The 1,237-nt window shown below is 47.4% G+C and overlaps 1 protein-coding gene across 1 annotated transcript; it reads left to right on the top strand.

Annotated features, from left to right (window-relative positions):
• LOC135674325 (uncharacterized) lies at positions 1–687 on the top strand. Its single transcript, XM_065184072.1, has one exon. The coding sequence runs from the start codon at positions 116–118 to the stop codon at positions 497–499; it is 384 nt and encodes a 127-aa protein (XP_065040144.1). The 5' UTR covers positions 1–115; the 3' UTR covers positions 500–687.
• The last annotated feature ends 550 nt before the right edge of the window (positions 688–1,237 follow it).

The following is a 1,237-nucleotide window of genomic DNA, read 5'->3' as shown; positions in this document are numbered from 1 at the left end:
GTGGCAACTAAAGAGAACGCCTCCTTCACCTTCTCGTTCGCGTTTCTTTCCCCGAAAGACGCGACGCGGCTTTGATAATTAGGGTTAGGGATTCGTCCTGCGTCTTTGGCGAGCCATGGCGACCTCCCGCCGGCTCTCCTCCGTGTCCCCCGTCGTTCTCCTCGCCCTATCCCTCCTTTGTCTCCTCGTCGCCGCCGCTAGTTCCGAGGACTTTGACGCCGCCGCTGACGCCGTCGATCTCTGCGGCGGAAGATCCGACGGGGTAGCCCCCTCTTGCCGCATCAATTGCTTCCGGCCGGACCCCGTCTGCGGCGTGAACGGCGTCACGTACTGGTGCGGGTGCCCGGAGGCGACGTGCGCCAGCGTCCGCGTCGCGAAGAGGGGGCCCTGCCAGGTCGGCAACGGCGGGAGCGGCCTCGTCTCCGGCCAGGCCTTCCTCCTCCTCCATATCGTCTGGCTCATTGTCCTCGGCTTCGCCGTCCTCTGTGGCTTCCTTTGAGCTTGCCTTCTTGGATGAAGGGTCGCCGGTATTTCTTCTTGTCTGTTTCGCCTCTTGTAATGTCCCATTATTTTCATTCACTTGTCAATTCGTTGTGTCAGAGAGCATTTGATACCATTCTTGTATCGATTGTAGTTAGCTGTAATCTTCTGGACATTTTGACATCATATATTATTTGTTTCTTCTGACCGTAAGTGTTTATGCAATTCTTCTCATTAATTGGACGAGGGATCTCCATGTGAGAAAAAAAAAAAAATTCAAACAACCTTTTTGTGTTTGCTGGGATTATCTAACTCGTTGTTCCCCTTTACTGAAAATGTTAAATATGAATAGGGCTTATGCATATAGTTTTATCCAGGAAGGATTTGATACCAAGATGATGTCTTGGTTCTGATGAAGATTAATCCGATCCTTGGGATGTAAAAGAATGGAAATTACATGACACATCATAAGAACCCTGCTGTTTGAGGTATTCTGTGTAATTGTGGATTCATAGTTTTCCTCAGAGCTAAAGTGAATCCATATGTTTTCAGCATTCTTTATCAAGAGTAGACTTACACTGTTTCAGGTAGTTTTTGTAATTGTGGATTCATAGTTTTCATCAGAGCTAAAGTACATCCATATGTTTCAGCATTCATTATCAGGATTTGCACTATTTCACATTTGTTCTTTTTCTTGTTTACCTCATTATTTGTCATTTGAGGGCGATTCTTGGTGTCAAGGTAAAGTTGATCACAG

Source organism: Musa acuminata, chromosome BXJ1-5, assembly GCF_036884655.1.
Source record: "Musa acuminata AAA Group cultivar baxijiao chromosome BXJ1-5, Cavendish_Baxijiao_AAA, whole genome shotgun sequence".
Classification (NCBI taxonomy): domain Eukaryota; kingdom Viridiplantae; phylum Streptophyta; class Magnoliopsida; order Zingiberales; family Musaceae; genus Musa; species Musa acuminata.
The sequence above is the reverse complement of the archived record's forward strand: the minus strand, read 5'-3'. Positions and strand labels throughout refer to the sequence as shown.